At 46.7% G+C, this 16145-nt stretch overlaps 1 protein-coding gene across 1 annotated transcript in view; it reads right to left on the bottom strand.

Moving 5' to 3' along the window:
- Positions 1-16145, bottom strand: part of PDE3A (phosphodiesterase 3A) — a 240774-nt gene that overhangs the window by 14824 nt on the left and 209805 nt on the right. The window contains exons 13-15 of the mRNA XM_038759416.1: positions 14125-14328; positions 9701-9856; positions 4250-4535 (exon numbers count right to left, since the gene is read on the bottom strand). Of these exons, the coding sequence (XP_038615344.1) occupies positions 4250-4535; positions 9701-9856; positions 14125-14328 (646 nt within the window). The remainder of the gene's footprint in view (positions 1-4249; positions 4536-9700; positions 9857-14124; positions 14329-16145) is intronic.

The following is a 16145-nucleotide window of genomic DNA, read 5'->3' as shown; positions in this document are numbered from 1 at the left end:
CACCTCAAACTTAACAAGTCCAAAACAGAACTCCTCATCTTCCCAAGGAAACCCTGTCCTCCCTGTGACTTTTCCATCACTGTAGACGGCACCACCATACTTCCTGCCTCACAAGCCCGTAACCTTGGCATTATCCTTCACTCATTTCGTTGTTGGGTAGGGACCGTCTTTATATGTTGACGATTTGTACTTCCCAAGCACTTAGTACAGAGCTCTGCACATAGTACACACTCAATAAATGCTACTGAATGAATGAATCGAACCCACATATTAGGTCTGCCCTAAATCCTGTCGGTTCAACGTTCACAACATTACCCTTTCCTCTCCATCCAAACTGCTTCCACTTTGACCTAAGCACTTATCCTAACCCACCCTGATTACTTCATCAGCCTCCTTGCTGACCTCCTTGCCTCCCACCTCTCCCCGCTCTAATCTATACTTCATTCTGCTGCTCGAATCATTAGTTTTTAAAAAACAAAAACATTCAGTCCATGTTCCCCCATTACTCAAGACCCTCCAGTAGTTGCCCATCACCTCTGCCTCAAACAGAAACTCCTTGCCACAGGCTTTAAAGCAGTCAATGGCCTTGCCCACTCCTACTTATCTCACTGATCTCCTACTCCAACCCATCCCTCACACTCTTCTCCTCTAATGCTAACCTATTCACTGTCCCTCCATCTCATCCATCTCACTGAGAATCCCTCACCCATGTTCTGCCTCTGGCCTGGGATTCCCTCCCCCTTCATATCTACTAGAACATCATTTTCTCCACCTTCAAAGGCTTATTCATTCATTCATTCAATCATATTTACTGAGTGCTTACTGTGTGCAGAGCACTGTATTAATTAAAAGCATATTTCCCCAACTAAACCCCCATTTCCTCTGCTCCCTCTCCACTGCCTTGACAGCTGGATTCACACCCCTTATTCATGCCATCCTCAGCCCCATAACAGTTATGCCCACATCCTTAATTTATTTTGATATCTATATCTCTCTCTAAACTGTAAGTTCCTTGTGGGCAGGGAACATGTCTACCAACACATTTGTAGAGTGCTCAATAAATACGACTGATCATGTAATACATTATTCATCAATCAACCATATTTATTGAGCGATTACTGTGGGCAGAGCACTGTACTAAGCACTTGGGAGAGGACAATATAACACTATAACAGAGACATTCTGGGCCCACAATGAGCTTGCAGTCTAGAGGGGGAGACAGACATTAGTATAAATAAATTATGGATATGTACATAAGTGTTGTGGGGCTGAGGGAGGGAACACTTAGTACAGTGCTCTGCACACAGTAAGCGCTCAATAAATATGATTGATGATGATGGATGAATAAAGGGAGCAAATCAGGGTGACGAAGAAGGGAGTTGAAGAAAACAAAAAAGGACCTTAGTCAGGGAAGGCCTTCTGGAGGAGATGTGCTTTGAATAAGGCTTTGAAGGGAGGGACAGTCATTGTGTGATGGATATGAAGAGGGAAGAGGAGCAAACCATGGGCTGGTTTGTCTTAGGAGAGCAACGGGGTGAGGCAAAAAGGTGACTAAGGTGACTGAGCACTTTAAAACCAATGGTCAGGAGTTTCTGTTTGATGCAGAGGTGGATGGGCAACAACTGGAGGTTGTTGAGGAGTGGGGAAATGTGTCCTGAACATTTATGTGGAAAAACGATCCGGGCAGCAGAGTGAAGTATGGACTGGAGTGAGTGGGGAGAAATGGGAGGCTGGGAGGTCACCAAGGAGGCTGATGCAGTAAGCACGGTGAGATAGGATAAGGGCTTGGATAAACATGGTAGCAGTTTGAATGGGGAAGAAAGCGTGGATTTTAGCCATGTTGTGAAGGTTGAATCAGCAGAATTTAGTGATAGATTGAATATGTGAATTGAATGAGAGAGAGGAGTCAAGGATAAAGCCAAGGTTAAGGGTTTGTGAGATAGGCAGGATGAAGGTGCTGTCAACGGCGATGGGAAAGCCTGGGAGAGGACACGGTTTGGGTGGGAAGATAAGGAGTTCTGTTTTGGACAAGTTAAGTTTAAGACGATGACAGGTCACCCAAGTAGCGATGTCTTCTGTTTTTCATCCCTGTTTTTGAAAAACATTTTTTTGTGCGGGTGGTGATTTTGTGGAACATGGGGAAGCAAATGGGGTTTTCTAGACTGTGAGCCCATTGTTGGGTAGGGACCGTCTCTATATGTTCCCAACTTGTACTTCCCAAGAGCTTAGTACAGTGCTCTGCACACAGTAAGCACTCAATAAATACGAATGAATGAATGAATAGTGGTGATGGCAAAGAACCCTCCGGATTGTAAACTACTTGTGAGCAGGCAACGTGTCTATCATCTTTCATGTTGTATTCTCTTGAGCACTTACTACAGTGCTCTCTGCACACAGTAAGCACTCGATAAACACCACTGATTGGTTAAATGATCAGAAATCAGAAGTTCTGGGTTGTCGATCTACTACTTGCTTACTGGTGACCTTGAACAATTCCCTTATAATAATAATAATAATAATGACATTTATAAAGCGCTTACTATGTGCAAAGCACTGTTCTAAGTGCTGGGGAGGTTACAGGTTGTCCCACAGGGGGCTCACAGTCTTAATCTCCATTTTACAGATGAGGTAACTGAGGCACAGAGAAGTTAACTAACTTGACCAAAGTCACACAGCTGACAATTGGCAGAGCTGGGATTTGAACCCCTGATCTCTGACTCCAAAGCCCGTGCTCTTTCCACCGAGCCATGCTGCTTCTCAGGCACTATCTGCACTGTCTCTTTCCTTATCAGTAAAATGGGGATAAAATACGAGTATTTCCTTGCTCCCATGGACAACAATAATAATAATAATAATAATGATAATTAAGAGATTTGTTAAGTGCTTCCTATAAGCCAAGGTAGATACAAGTTAATCAGGTTGGACACAGTCCCTGTCCCACTCGGGGCTCATGGTCACAATCCCCATTTTACAGATGAGGGAACCGAGGCACAGAGAAATGAATTGGCTTGCCCCAGGTCACACGGGAGACAAGTGGCAGAGCCGTGAGTAGAACCCATGATCTTCTGACTCGCAGGCCCGTGCTCAGAGAAGAAGCATGGTGTAGTAGATAAAGCACAGGCATGGGAATCACAAGGTCATGGGTTCTAATCCCAGCTCCGCCACGTATCTGCTGTGTGACCTTGGGCACATCACTTTACTTTTCTGTGCCTCAGTTACCTCATCTGTAAAATGGGGGTTGAGACTGTGAGCCCCTCATGGGCTCACTGTACATATTTATTATTCTTTTTATTTTGTACTATTCTTTTTATTTTGTTAATGATGTGCATCTAGTTTTATTTCTATTTATTCTGATGACTTGACACCTGTCCACATGTTTTGTCTCATTGTCTGTCTCCCTCTTCTAGACTGTGAGCCCGTTGTTGGGTAGGGACTGTCTCTATATGTTGCCGACTCGTGCTTCTCAAGTGCTTAGTCCAGTGCTCTGCACACAGTAAGTGGTCAATAAATAGACTGACTGAATGAATGAATGAATGAACATGGACAGAGACTGCATCTCAACCCAATTTGCTTGTATGTACCCCAGAACTTAGTACAGTGTCTTGTACATAGTAAGTGCTTAACAAATACCATAATTGCCATTATTATTATTACTATCTACTACACCAAGCTACTTCTCTGCATCTGACCTAATTATTTTGCATCTTGCCTAGTACCCAGTAAATGCTTCATAAATACCCCTGCTTTCATCCTCATCAACTTGGGAAAGTACGAGGGTGTGTTACATGGTCTCCTGCAAGGACTAACACTTCATAAGCTTAGTACAGTGCTTTGCACACAGTAAGTGCTCAATAAATATGATTGAATGAATGAATAAGCATTCCCTTGCTGAAAACTCCATTTTGACGGGTGCAAGGAAGAGCACTGCCTGGGATGGGGTAGTTTGTTGCTCATAGGAGAGCTGAAAAATCACTCTAAAACTGGTTTGTTTCCAACTGCCAGTCATCAGAAGGTAAGGTATCCTCCATCGCAAGTCAGGCAATAATTGAAACCAAGAAGTGACAGTTAAAAATTCGGCTTCTAGAGAGACCCCACCCCATCACAGGCCCCGGGCCCCAATATCGGAACACCTGAACAGTGCTCAGTGCTTAGCACCGTGCTTGGCACAGAGTAAGTGCTTAAGAACTACCACAATTGTCATCGTTATTATTATTCGCCATTAAGTCCCGCTGCCCCTTTCCCGGCTTACTTGAGGATTCGGCGTTTTCGCCAGCTTCCCCTTCGGGGGTGCTCTGCCCGTCGTCGTCCTCTTCCTCCTCCCCGTCCTCGGGGTGGGCGTCGGGGTCGCCCTCCAGCTCGCTGCCGTCGGCGTCATCCTCCACCCACTTCCCGGGCATCAGGCCGGCCGAGTCGTAGGAGTGGCACAGCGGCCCCACGATGTGGGAGATGAAGGACTCCTGGAGGTTGGCCAGCTGAGGAGCCGAGCGGTCCATGAACGGGCTGATGGGAAGGCCCAGGCTGGCCTCTTCGTCACCCTGGAGACCACACCGCTTTGTCAGTCTCCCACCACAAACGACACAAACGCGAACCCCGGCGCGATCAGCCACCGATCGATCGATCCTATCTATTGAGCGCTATCTGGGTGCAGAACACTGGACTAAGTGCTTGAGAGAGCCCGATATAGACAGAGTTGATAGACAATTCCCTGCCCATGACGAGCTTATGGTCCAAAGGGGGGAGACAGACATGAAGAGAAACAAATTGTGGACATAATAATAATAATAATAATGGTATTTGTTAAGTGCTTACTATGTGCCAAGTATTGTTCCAAGCACTGTGCTAAGGGGCTGAGAGAGGGTGGCCAAGTGGCAAGAGCACAGGCTGGGTTCTAATCCGGGTTTCTCCACTTGTCTGCTCTATGACCTTGGGCAAGTCACTTCACTTCTCTGTGCCTCAGTTACCTCGCCTGTAAAATGAGGATTGAGTCCTTGAGCCCCACATGGGACAATCTGATTTACCTTGCATCTCCCCCAGTGCTTAGAACAGTGCTTGGCACATAGTAAGCCCTTAACAAATACCATAATTATCATTATGATAATATATTCATAGGGGTGAATAAAGCGTGCAAATCAGCCCTCCTTTCCTCTTCTCTCTCTCCCTTCTGCATCCCTTCTTCTAGACTGTGAGCCCACTGTTGGGCAGGGACCCTCTCTATATGTTGCCAATTTGCATTTCCCAAGCGCTTAATACAGTGCTCTGCACACAGTAAGCGCTCAATAAATACGACTGAATGAATGAATGAATGCATCACCCTGACTTTGTCCCTTCATTCATCACCGCCTCCCAACCCCACAGCAGTTATGATGATGAGGATGGTATTTGTTAAGTGCTTACTATGTGCCGAGCACTGTTCTAAGTGCTGGAGTAGATACAAGGTAATCAGGTTGTCCCAAGTGGGGTTCACAGTCTTAATCCCTATTTCACAGATGAGGGAACTGAGGCACAGAGAAGTGAAGTGACATGCCCAAGGTCACACAGCAGACAAGTGGCAGAGCTGGGATTAGCTTGCACATATCTATTCTATTTTGTACATATCTATTCTATTTATTTTATTTTGTTAGTATGTTTGATTTTGTTCTCTGTCCCCCCTTTTAGACTGTGAGCCCACTGTTGGGTAGGGACTGTCTCTATGTGATGCCAATTTGTACTTCCCAAGCGCTTAGTACAGTGCTCTGCACATAGTAAGCGCTCAATAAATACGATTGATTGATTGATTGATGACCTTCTGACTCCAAAGCTCACGGTCTATCCACTAGGCCATGCTGCATCTGTCCCTAGGCCTCTCCGATCTTGACTTTTCTGTCTCCATTCCTGTGGCCATACTATTCCCCCAGCCCGGCAATCCTCTACTCCCCACCAAGCCAACCTACCCTTGCTCTCCCCATGTTCCAAGGCCTCCCTTCAAAATCCACCTCCTCTCCAAGCCTTCCCCAGAAAATCCCCACCTCCCACGTCATCTTCGCCCTTCTTCTGCAGTAGGATGGATAGATGAGAAGCAGTGTGGCCTAGTGGATAGAGACTGGGCCCGGGAGTCAGAGGGACCTGGGTTCTAATCCCAGTCCTGCCACTTGTCTGCTGTGTGACCTTGGGCAAGTCACTTCACTTCTCTGGGTCTCAGTTCCCTCATCAATCAATCGTATTTATTGAGCGCTTACTGTGTGAAGAGCACTGTACTAAGCGCTTGGGAAGTACAAGTTGGCAACATATAGAGACAGTCCCTACCCAACAGTGGGCTCACAGTCTAAAAGATAATAAAATAAAAATAAAATAATAAAAATAAATTAAAATAAAATAAAAATAAAAGTCTCATTCGGAAAATGAGGATTAAGACTGTGAGCCCCATGTGGGACAGGAACTGCGTCCAATCCGATTTGCTTGTATCCGCCCCAGCGCTCAGTACAGAGAAGCAGCATGACTTAGTGGCAAGACCCCAGGCTTGGGAGTCAGAGGACGTGGGTTCTAATCCTGGCTCCGTCACTTGTCTGCTGTGTGACCTTGAGCAAGCCACTTAACTTCTCTGTGCCTCAGTTACCTTACCTACAAAATGGGGATGAAGACTGTGAGCCCCATTTGGGACAACCTGATTATCTTGTATCTATCTCCCCCAGCGCTTAGAATAGTGCTTGGGACATGGTAAGCGATTAACAAATATCATAATAATTATGATTATTATTACAGTGCCTGGAATCAATCAATCAATCAATTGTATTTATTGAGCGCTTACTATGTGCAGAGCACTGTACTAAGCGCTTGGGAAGTACAAATTGGCATCACATAGAGACAGTCCCTACCCAACAGTGGACTCACAGTCTAAAAGGGGGAGACAGAGAACAGAACCAAACATACCAACAAAATAAAATAAATAGGATAGAAATGTCCAAGTAAAATAAATAAATAAATAAATAAATAGAGTAATAAACATGTACAACCATATATACATATATACAGGTGCTGTGGGGAAGGGAAGGAGGTAAGACGGGGGGATGGAGAGGGGGACGAGGGGGAGAGGAAAGAAGGGGCTCAGTCTGGGAAGGCCTCCTGGAGGAGGTGAGCTCTCAGCAGGGCCTTGAAGGGAGGAAGAGAGCTAGCTTGGCGGATGGGCAGAGAGAGGGCATTCCAGGCCCGGGGGATGACGTGGGCCGGGGGTCGATGGCGGGACAGGCGAGAGCGAGGTACAGTGAGGAGATTAGCGGTGGAGGAGCGGAGGTTGCGGGCTGGGCCGTAGAAGGAGAGAAGGGAGGTGAGGTAGGAGGGGGCGAGGTGATGGACAGCCTTGAAGCCCAGGGTGAGGAGTTTCTGCCTGATGCGCAGATTGATCGGTAGCCATTGGAGGTTTTTGAGGAGGGGAGTAATATGCCCAGAGCGTTTCTGGACAAAGATAATCCGGGCAGCAGCATGAAGTATGGATTGAAGTGGAGAGAGACACGAGGATGGGAGATCAGAGAGAAGGCTAGTGTAGTAGTCCAGACGGGATAGGATGAGAGCTTGAATGAGCAGGGTAGCGGTTTGGATGGAGAGGAAAGGGCGGATCTTGGCAATGTTGCGGAGCTGAGACCGGCAGGTTTTGATCACGGCTTGGATGTGAGGGGTGAATGAGAGAGCGGAGTCGAGGATGACACTGGAACATAGTAAGCACTTTATACTACAAATGTTATTATTATTATTGCTTAGTACAGTGCCTGATGCATAGTAAGCACTTAACGAATGTCATAATTATTATTGTTATAACTAATAATGCTGTCAAATACGTCCTCTGATTTTTCTTCCTGTCATAGTTCTGATGATTGTCTCCCCTGTTTGAATGCACGCTCCATGTGGGTCATGTTCGGGGGTGAGGATAAAGTGCTAAGTCATGAGAAGACTGGATGGCCTCTTGCGGGTGCTCAATAAATATCGTGGCCATCGCCGAGGGGGAATGCTAGCCACAAAGCGCAGACTGATCTCTCCCCCAGCAAGCCTTCTTCGCTTCATTATGAGTGACCCAAGCTGACATCGTTTACTTCTATCAATCCATCCTTGAGTGCCACTTATTCAATGTTTACTCTACGCGGAGGGCAGCGTGGATCAGTGGAAAGAGCATGGGCTTGGGAGTCAGAGGTCAGGGGTTCAAATCCCGGCTCTGCCGACTGTCAGCTGTGTGACTTTGGGCAAGTCACATAACTTCTCTGGGCCTCAGTTCCTTCATCTGTAAAATGGGGATTAAGATTGTGAGCCCCACATGGGACAACCTGATTACCTTGTATCCTCCCCAGTGCTTAGAACAGTGCTTGGCACATAGTAAGTGCTTAACAAATATCATCATTATTATTATTATTATTAGGAGAGGACAATACAACAGAGTTGGTAGACATATTCCTGGCCCAGTCAATCCATCAGTTATATTTATTGGGTGCTTACTTTGTTTAGAGCAGTGTACTAAGTGCTTGGGAGAGTCCAATATAGCAGAGTTAGTAGACAAGTTCCTTACTCCCTATTAATTATTAGGGGAAGCAGCGTGGCTCAGTGGGAAAGAGCCTGGGCTTTGGAGTCAGAGGTCATGGGTTTGAATCCCAGCTCCACCACTCAGCTGTGTGACTTTGGGCAAGTCACTTAACTTCTCTGTGCCTCAGTTCCCTCATCTGTAAAATGGGGATGAAGACTGTGAGCCCCACGTGGGACAACCTCATCACCTTGTATCCCCCCAGTGCTTAGAAGAGTGCTTTGCACATAGTAAGCGCTTAATAAATGCCATCATTATTATTAATCAATGGTGTTTCCTGAGAGCTGACTCTATGCAGAGCACTGTACTAAACGCTTGGGGAGTCCAATACAACAGATTTAGTAGACACAATCCCTCCTGTCCAATCAACCAATCAATCGATGGTGTTAATGGAGCGTTTACTGTGTGCAGAGCACTGTACTAAGCACTTGGGAGAGTTCAACATACCAGAGTTCATTCATTCATTCATTCAATCATATTTATTGAGCACTTACTGTGTGCAGAGCACTGTACTAAGCGCTTGGGAAGTACAAGTTAGCAACATATAGAGACGGTCCCTACCCAACAGTGGGCTCACAGTCTAGAAGGGGGAGACAGAGAACAAAGCAAAACATATCAACAAAATAAAAGAAATAGAATATGTACAAATAAAATAAATAGAGAAATACATACAAACATATATACATATATACAGGTGCTGTGGGGAGGGGAAGGAAGTAAGGCAGGAGGGATGGAAAGGGGGTGGAGTTGATCAACATGTTCCCTACTGCCCATTAATTAATCAATGAATCAATGGTATTTATTGAGCACTTACTATATGCCTGAATTGTATTTTCCAAGGGCTTAGTACAGTGCTCTGAACACAGTAAAGGCTCAATAAATGCAACTGAACGAATGAATTAATGTGCGGAACAATGTACTCAGTGCTTGGGTGAGTCCAGTACAGCAGAACTGGTAGACACATTCCCTCCTACCCTATCCATCAGTGGCATTTATTGAGCACTTACTGCGTGCAAGACCACTGTACTAAGTACTTGGGAGAGTCCAACCTAAGAGAGTGGGAAGACACATTCCCCACCCTCCGGGAGCTTCCAGGTTAGAGGGGGAGACCGATCCTGATGTAGATGGCCAGTTTCCGCGGTCCAGTGTGAGGTAGATTACCTGCTGGTAAAACTCGTTGACGATGCCGTCCGTCCACTGAAGGTGGAGTTCCTTGCACTTGGCGGGGCCGTTGATGTCGGCCAGTTTTATGCACATCTGGCAGACCAGCAGGCGGTCGTTCTCGTTGGCCCAGTCGATCCCGACTTCTTCGTTCACCTGCACGAGATGCAGAAAGCGCCTTGGCTCCCGGGGCCGGTCACGCGAGAGCGGGGATTCTGGGAGAAACCTCTGCCCACACTGGGCCCGGTGGGAACTCGAAACCACATCGCCCTTCTCCTCCGTTTCTTCCCATCGGAACTCGTCCAAATGAGAAAACCCATAATGGACAGCGGCAATCCAATTTGGATGAGAATGGTTAATCATCATATTGATGGTATTTGTTAAGTGCTTACTCTGTGCCAAGCACCATTTTAAGCGCTAAGGTGGATACAAGGTAATCAGGTTGTCCCACGTGGGGCTCCCAGTCTTAATACCTATTTTACGGATGAGGTAACTGAGGCACAGAGAAGTTAAGTGACTTGCCCAAGGTCACACAGCAGACAAGTGGCAGAGCTGGGATTAGAACCCGTGACCTCTAACTCCCAAGCCCATGCACTTCCCACTAAGCCACGCTGCTTCCCAGTTTATCATAATAATTGCGGTATTTCTTGAGCACTTACTACGTGCCAAGGACTGTACTAAGCGCTGGGGTGGAGACGAGCAAATCAGGTTGGACACAGTCTCTGTCCCACGTGGAGCTCACAGTCTTGAACCCCATTTTATGGCTGAGAGAACTGAGGCCCAGGGAAGTAAAGTGACTTGCCCAAGGCCACTCAGCAGCCACATGGTGAAGCTGGGATGAGAACCCGTGACCTTCTGATTCCCAGGCCTGGGCTACTACGCCATGCTGCTTCTCAGGTGGAATTGAGACTTCCTGCTGCAATTCCCCCTTGGGTTCCATTTCACAGTTCACGTTATAAGGCAACGTGAGGACAGACATGAACGGGAGACTTTTAAAAATCTGCTCCTTTCTGCAGGAGGGTGGATTACCATTCTGGGTTATGGCCAGAACGCCATGTGGGGAATCAGGGAACATCTGTCAGACAACGGCAGCCTTATCATAATCAATCAGTTGTATTTATTGAGTGCTTACTGTGTTCAGGGTTCTGTACTAAGCGCTTGGGAGAGGATCAGTCAATCAATCAATCGTATTTATTGAGCGCTTACTGTGTGCAGAGCACTGTACTAAGCGCTTGGGAAGTACAAGTTGGCAACATATAGAGACAGTCCCTACCCAACAGTGGGCTCACAGTCTAAAAGATAATACAACAGAGTTGCTAGACATATTCCCTGCCCACAAGGAGCTTACAGTTTAGTAGGTTCAAAGAATCGGTTGTCCCCGTCCACACAGCATAGGACAAGGGGGAGGACCACAGTCAGAGTGGGGGCTTCTGGGAAGGCACAACCGCTCTGTTATAGATGAACTAGGCGCCCTCCAGCTTTGGACATTTCTGTCTGGGCTTTAGGCATTTTTTTTGGTTCCACCTTCACAACGTGGCTAAATCCGCCCTTTCCTCTCCATCCAAACTGTTGTTGATCCAAGCACTTCTCCTTCCCCACCCTGATTACTGCATCAGCCTCCTTGCAGACCTCCCAGCCTCCTGTCTCTCCCCACTACAGTCCATACTTCACTCTGCCACCCGAAACACTTTTCTACTAAACGGCTCAGGACACGTCACCCCACTCCTCGAAGACCTCCAGTGGTTGTCCATCCCCCTCTGCAACAAACAGAAACTCCTTCCCATTGGTTTTAATACACTCAATCACCAGACCCCCTCCTGCCTCACCTCCCTGCTCTCTTACTATAACCCACCCTGCACACTCCATTCGTCTAATGCCAAACTCCTCACTGTACCTTGATCTCGTCTATCTCACTGCTGACCCCTTGCCCACGTCCCACCTCTGTCCTGAAATAATAATAATAATAATAATGATGGTATTTGTTGAGCGCTTACTATGTGCAAAGCACTGTTCTAAGCGCTGGGGAGGATACAAAGTGATCAGGTTGTCCCATGTGGGGCTCACAGTCTTACTCCCCATTTTACAGATGAGGTAACTGAGGCCCAGAGAAGTGAAGTGACTTGCCCAAAGTCACACAGCTGACAAGTGGCGGAGTCGGGATTTGAACCCATGACCTCTGACTCCAAAGCCCGGGCTCTTTCCACTGAGCCACGCTCCTTCTCTTAAACTTCCTCCCTCCTCCTATCAGACAGATAATTGCCCTCCCCTACTTCAAAGCCTTACTGAAGGGACATCTTGTCCCAGAGGCCTTCCCTGACTAAGCCTTAATTTCCTCTTCTCCCATTCTCTTCTGCATCACCCTTATGCTCAGAGAAGCAGCATGGCTCAGTGGAAAGAGCCCAGGCTTGGGAGTCAGAGGTCATGGGTTCAAATCCCGGCTCCGCCAATTGTCAGCTGTGTGACCTTGGGCAAGTCACTTCACTTCTCTGAGCCTCAGTTCCCTCATCTGTAAAATGGGAGTGAAGACTGTGAGCCCCACGTGGGACAACCTGATCACCTTGTATCCTCCCAGCGCTTAGAATAGTGTTTTGCACATAGTAAGCACTTAACAAATGACATTATTATTATTATTATTACACTTGGATTTGCTTCTTTTTTTAGCCCTACCTCAGCTCCACAACACTTGTGTACCTATCCACAGTTTATTTATTTATCATCATCAATCGTATTTATTGAGCACTTACTATGTGCAGAGCACTGTACTAAGCGCTTGGGAAGTACAAATTGGCAACATATAGAGACAGTCCCTACCCAACAGTGGGCTCACAGTCTAAAATATTAATATATTAATATTAATATATTATATTAATGTTAGTCTCCCCATCTATATGGTATGCTTGCTGTGGGAAAGGGAATGTGTCTAAAAACTCTTTTATTCTGTACACTCCCTAGTGTCCTCCCTGCACACAGTAAGTGCTCAATACATTGTGGGCAAAGAATGTCACTGTTTGTTGTATTATTGTACTTTCCCAAGCACAAAGTAAGTGCTCAATAAATATGACAATGAATAATAGAGGATCAATTGAGTGATTCTGTTACACTCTACCACCAACTTTACTCTTGGATAGTTTGTTTGTGCCACCACTCCCCATTGCATCCTCCTCTGGTCTCCTGTGCGATACTTCTCTCCATTTTGTCAGCCCATCAAACTTCTTCCCAATTGTCAGACAGTGAATGTTATATATTGAGCTCTTACTGTGCACAGAACACTGTACTAAGTGCCTGGGAGAGTCCAATACAGCAGAGTTGGTAAACACCTTCCCTTCCCACAGTGAAAGCAGCGTGGAATAGTGGAAAGAGTCCGGGCTTGGGAGTCAGAGGTCATGGGTTCTAATCCCAACTCCGCCACCGATCAGCTGTGTGGCTTTGGGCAAGTCACTTCACTTCTCTGTGCCTCAGTTACCTCAACTGTAAAATGGGGATTAAGACTGTGAGCCCCACGGGGGACAACCTGATCACCTTGTATCCCCTCCAGTGTTTAGAACAGTGCTCGACACATAGTAAGCACTTAACCAATGCCATCATCATCATCATCATTATTATTATTATTGTTGTTATACAATGTTCCCTCTCACAGAGCCAAAGGCCATCCATCCATCCATCCATCCATTGTGTGTAGGGACTGAGTCTACCAACTCTGTTGCGTTGTATTTTCCCAAGCTCTTAGAACAGTGTACTGCACAGAGTAAACACTCGGGAAATACCATTAGTTGAATGACTCTTCCCAAGATACCTGAGCAGACTCCTCCACAAGTCTTCCAGTACTGATGGTGCATAATAATAATAATAATAATAACCATGGCATTTCTTAAGTGCTTACTACAGGCCAGGCACTGTACTAAGTGGTGGGGTGGATACAAGCAAATTGGGTTGGACACAGTCCCTGTCCCAGAAGGGGTTCACAGTCTTAATCCCCGTTCTACAGATGAAGTGATTGAGGCCCAGAGAAGTGAAGTGACTTACCCAAGGACACCCAGTAGGCAAGTGGCAGAGCTGGGATTAGAACCCATGTAGACACCAGTCTACATGTTTTGTTTTGTTGTCTGTCCCCTCCTTCTAGACTGTGAGCCCATTGTTGGGTAGGGACTGTCTCCATATGTTGCCGACTTCTACTTCCCAAGAGTTTAGTACAGTGCTCTGCACACAGTAAGTGCTCAATAAATATGATTGAATGAATGAATGAATGAACCCAAGGCCTCCTGACTCCCAGGCCTGGATTCTAGCCACTAGGCCACACTGCTCCTCAGGGACCACTTAACACAGTTGTCTTGGCCAAACCCCCCTACCACTGGAGCTGAGTTATGTTCTCAATGACTCCTTTCCTCTCTGACCATAGAACTAAGACCGGGCCCTCAGCGAGTTACCTTGGCATTGAATTTTGCCACGAAGTCGAAGTGTTTCTTCAGATCAGTGGCCAAAATGGCTTCGATGACAAGGAAGCGGAAATGTTTGAACTCCACATGGTCGAGGTTGATGAGGAAATTATACTCTGGGTGAGACATGAAGAGGCTCCAGGCGGCGGCGGCGTGGTGGTTCTCCAAAACCGACCGGTCGTTGTATAGCACGGCCTGAGAAAATCAGCATGACAATGATAATAATAATTGTGGTATCCGGTAATCGCTAGAGAAGCAGCGTGGTTCAGTGGAAAGAGCATGGGCTTGGGAGTCAGAGGTCATGGGTTCAACTCCTGGCTTCGCCAATTGTCAGCTGTGTGACTTTGGGCAAGTCACTTAACTTCTCTGTGCCTCAGTTACCTCATCTGTAAAATGGGGATTAAAACTATGAGCCCCACGTGGGACAATCTGATCACCTTCTATCCCACCCCAGCACTTAGAACAGTGCTTTGCATACAGTAAGCACTTAACAAATGCCATTATTATTATTATTATGTGCCAGGCACTGTGGTAAGCCCAGACAAGATACAACTTCATCAGGTCACACATGGGGCTCACGGACTAAGTAGGAGTGAGTAAAGGTACTGAATCCCCATTCTGTGGATGAGGAAACTGAAGCACAGAGAAGTGAAATGATTTGCCCAAGGTCACAGCAGCTAAGTGGCGGAGGTGGGATTCGAACCTAGTTCCTCAGACTCCTAGGCCCACGCACTTTCCACTAGGCTACATGGTCAAGGGGCGATGTCAGATGGCTGCCATTCACATGGAGGCAGCATGGCCTAATGGATAGAGCCCGGGCCTGGGAATCAGAAGGACCTGGCTTCTAATCCCACTCTGCCACATATCTGCTGTGTGATCATGGGCAAGTCTCTTCTTTCCTCTGTGCCTCAGTTCCCTCATCTGTAAAATGGGGATCAAGACTGCGAGCCCCACATGGGACCTAGGCTGTGTCCAACCTGATTATTCATTCAATCATATTTATCAAGCACTTACTGTGTGTGGAGCACAGCACTAAGTGCTTGGGAATATCAAATACAGCAATAAAGAGAGACAATCCCTTCTCACAATGAGCTCACAGTCTAGATTAGCTCTTCTGGCGCTTTGTACAGTGCTTGGCACACAATAAGCGCTAAATAATAATAATAATAATAATAATAATAATGATGGTATTTGTTAAGCGCTTACTATATGTGAAGCACTGTTCTAAGTGCTGAGGGGGATACCTCTCCATCCCCCTGACCTTACCTCCTTCCCTTCCCCACAGCACCTGTATATATGTATATATGTTTGTACATATTTACTACTCTACTTATTTATTTATTTTACTTGTACGTATCTATTCTATTTTATTTTGTAGTATGTTTGGTTTTGTCTCCCCCTTTTAGACTGTGAGCCCACTGTTGGGTAGGGACTGTCTCTATATGTTGCCAATTTGTACTTCCCAAGCGCTTAGTACAGTGCTCTGCACACAGTAAGCGCTCAATAAATACGATTGATGATGATGATGATGATCAGGTTGTCCCACGTGGGGCTCACAGTCTTAATCCCCATTTTACAGATGAGGTAACAGACACAGAGAAGTTAAGTGACTTGCCCAAGGTCACACAGCTAAGTGGTGGAGCCAGTATTCGGACCCATGACCTCTGACTCCCAAGCCCGTGCTCTTTCCACTGAGCCACGCTGCTTCTCGATACAGCTACCCTAAGGAAAAAAAAGAGAGAGGGGCTTGTTCTTTGGACTTTATGCCTCTCCCCTGAGACAGTGGCATTGAAGGGCTGAATCGATGCTGAAGCCTGACTGAGGACTCGGTCCTTCCGGGAGGCTGACAGTCCCAGGTGTCCTTACAGACTCACCAGGGGTGGGGGGGGGAGAAACCTGGCCCCCCACCCTGGTGTGAGCTGGAAACCCGCCATCACGCCCCTCCCCAACCTTTGATCGCCCCACTCTTGGACAGGGCCCGGTAGCTTCCAGTCAGGGTGGGCAAGGCCCCA

This window comes from Tachyglossus aculeatus, chromosome 2 (genome assembly GCF_015852505.1).
Source record: "Tachyglossus aculeatus isolate mTacAcu1 chromosome 2, mTacAcu1.pri, whole genome shotgun sequence".
Classification (NCBI taxonomy): Eukaryota; Metazoa; Chordata; class Mammalia; order Monotremata; family Tachyglossidae; genus Tachyglossus; species Tachyglossus aculeatus.
The sequence above is the reverse complement of the archived record's forward strand: the minus strand, read 5'-3'. Positions and strand labels throughout refer to the sequence as shown.